General features: G+C 58.3%; 1 protein-coding gene across 1 annotated transcript; it reads left to right on the forward strand.

The window, feature by feature from the left end:
* FIBRA_08637 (uncharacterized protein) lies at positions 1–975 on the forward strand (the record flags this gene model as incomplete). Its single annotated transcript, XM_012330272.1, has 6 exons — positions 1–9; positions 72–114; positions 197–294; positions 353–501; positions 701–812; positions 868–975. 6 exons carry the CDS (start codon positions 1–3, stop codon positions 973–975), a joined length of 519 nt encoding a protein of 172 aa, XP_012185662.1.
* Positions 976–2,431: the final 1,456 nt, after the last annotated feature.

The raw sequence follows: 2,431 nt of genomic DNA on the forward strand, positions 1-2,431 counted from the left end.
ATGGCTGTGGTGAGTGCGCTTAACCGCGCGTTTCCTTGTCCGGACAATGGTTCACTCACTCGCGCATGCAGTCTCTGCTGTACTTGAATCCAAATGATCAATTCGCTCGCAATAGTACGATCGTCCGTCTTGCTGCACCACATTATGCGTCCTAACCCCTAATACAGTCGAACGTGAATTCTACTCGTCCTGGCAGTCCCCGAACAAGCGGACTCCCAAGATAAAGCACATGTTCTACCTCCTCCACCAAAGCCCGAATTCGAGAGCCCACCTCCAGCGAAACAGAGCCTACATGTCCGTCACATTGCCAGCTGTCTGGCTATACGCTCCCCGTCTGATAGATCTTGTACAGGCAGCGGCACGGAAACGAGAGGATGCTATTCCACGGGACTCTCCGTACTTGTACGACGGGCGACACCCCCGGAAGCATCCACCCATGCAGCCGATCGGACTGCAAGCTCTGCGCCATCCTGCGCTGCTCCTTCGACCCGCACAAATCCCGTAAGTCGATGCGTGTGAAGTGATGCCGCGCGACGTCTGTTTCTGAGCACTCTGCACCTCAGGCGATGGGATGTTCGGGCACGGCGTCTACACTGCGCCTGTGTCTTCAAGTAAGCCTCGTCTGGTGTGCCGCCGCGGATGCTGATAGACTGACTCGCCTGCACCGCGTCCCATCAGAGGCCGACGGTTATGCGCGCAGCCCGCACTCGCGCTACAAGGCCATGCTGTACGCGAACGTCACACTCGGCCGGACCAAGACGTTGTATCAAGGGAAACACGGCCTGCGAAGAGCGCCCGATGGCTGCGACTCGGTGAGCGTGCCGTGTCGTCTCGCAGGTGCCGTCATCCTGACTGGATCTCTCATAGGTGACTGCCGCGACGTTCGCGCAGGGGGGATCTGTACAATACCCCGAAATGATCGTCTATAACGAAGACGCCATCTGCGTCAACTCGCTCATTATTTATGAGGATTGACCTGAGCGGACGAGCTGTGATTATTCATGTTGGTTCTTCCCAGATGTACTATATAGTATTTATTGGTGACGTTGATGTTTGTCGGGAGGATAGATTGATCTGGTGGTCAGTAACACTGGCGGTAATGTGGCTTGTGACTCTCAATCATGAATACATACCAAGTATGACGCGGCACGTACTGAGTCGGATATATAATTGAGGGGATAGCGCGACAGGTCGCATCGTCACCGCGAGGCAGATGGCTTCTGCATGTTGTGGGCACAGGGCAGGCTGAAAAATAGATTCTTCGAGTATATTGAGCCAGTACATAGTACCAGGTGGTCCTGAGGCACACGAGCGAGGACGGCAAAAACCAGCCGCGGAATCTGAATGATTTTATGGGCATACAGCTTTGTAGTCCTTACTCACTTATGGAAAGCAATGCCGCGCTCAGAGCTGAATCATGGAAGCAACGAACGTGTTGATTATCTTGTGTCCTCTCGCTCTGGTGATTGCTCTATGACACTGTCACAGACAGCCCTCCGTGGTCCATGATCTATGGTTTGTACCTGCTGCGAAGATGAGATGTGTGGCCGTCCTTGGCGAATTTAATCTGAATCTGTGCACGCGCCTACCTGGTCATTAGCATGGAATGAATACCAAGCACTCGCACCAAACCTAGTCTCCTGTAAGCAGAAGAGTAGACACTTCCTTCAACCTTCGCTCCTGCGGGCTTCGGATATCCGTATCGCTAACCTCCCCTATCTTCCATCTCCACCATGTCGTTCCCTGCATTCGACGAGAATGTACGTGCTGGTCTGCGGAAGCTCGCCAGCGAAACGCTGAGCGTGCTCGAGTCGGGTTCCTACACGTACGCAGGGATCCAATACAACATTGCGCCCCAGATCGCCGCCTGCAAAGAGCGCACGCGCTACTACGCCCCCCACGCGCTGTCCAACTGGTCGTCCGGCTCGCGCTCCTACCTCCCCTCTTTCCTCTCCCGCCCCTCGGGTCCTCCGACGACCAAGTCCAAGATCCTCACCATCTCCACCATCGACTGCGCGCGCATGCTCGCCAGCGTGCACGACCGCACCGACGGCGCCGCCCGCGGCAAGATCGGCGTCCTCAACTTCGCGTCCGCCACAAAGCCCGGCGGCGGGTTCATCAACGGCGCGCAGGCGCAGGAGGAGTCCATCGCGCGCGCGTCCTCGCTGTACCCCGCCCTGCTCGCCCCGCAGTCGAGGGCCTTCCACCAGCTGCACAACACCCCGGCCGGCGGGCGCCAGGGCCTCTACACGCACGCGATCGTCTACTCGCCCGGCGTCGTCGTCTTCCGCGACGACGGCGGCGCGTGGGCGCCCCCGTTCGAGATCGACGTGCTCACCTGCGCGGCGGTCAACGCAGGCGACGTGCGCAGGGCCGCGGACGGCCGCCAGGCGGGCGTCGAGGAGCGCATCGAGCGGGAGATGCGCGAGCG

This window comes from Fibroporia radiculosa, assembly GCF_000313525.1.
Source record: "Fibroporia radiculosa TFFH 294 genomic supercontigs, scaffold1297, whole genome shotgun sequence".
Lineage (NCBI taxonomy): Eukaryota > Fungi > Basidiomycota > Agaricomycetes > Polyporales > Fibroporiaceae > Fibroporia > Fibroporia radiculosa.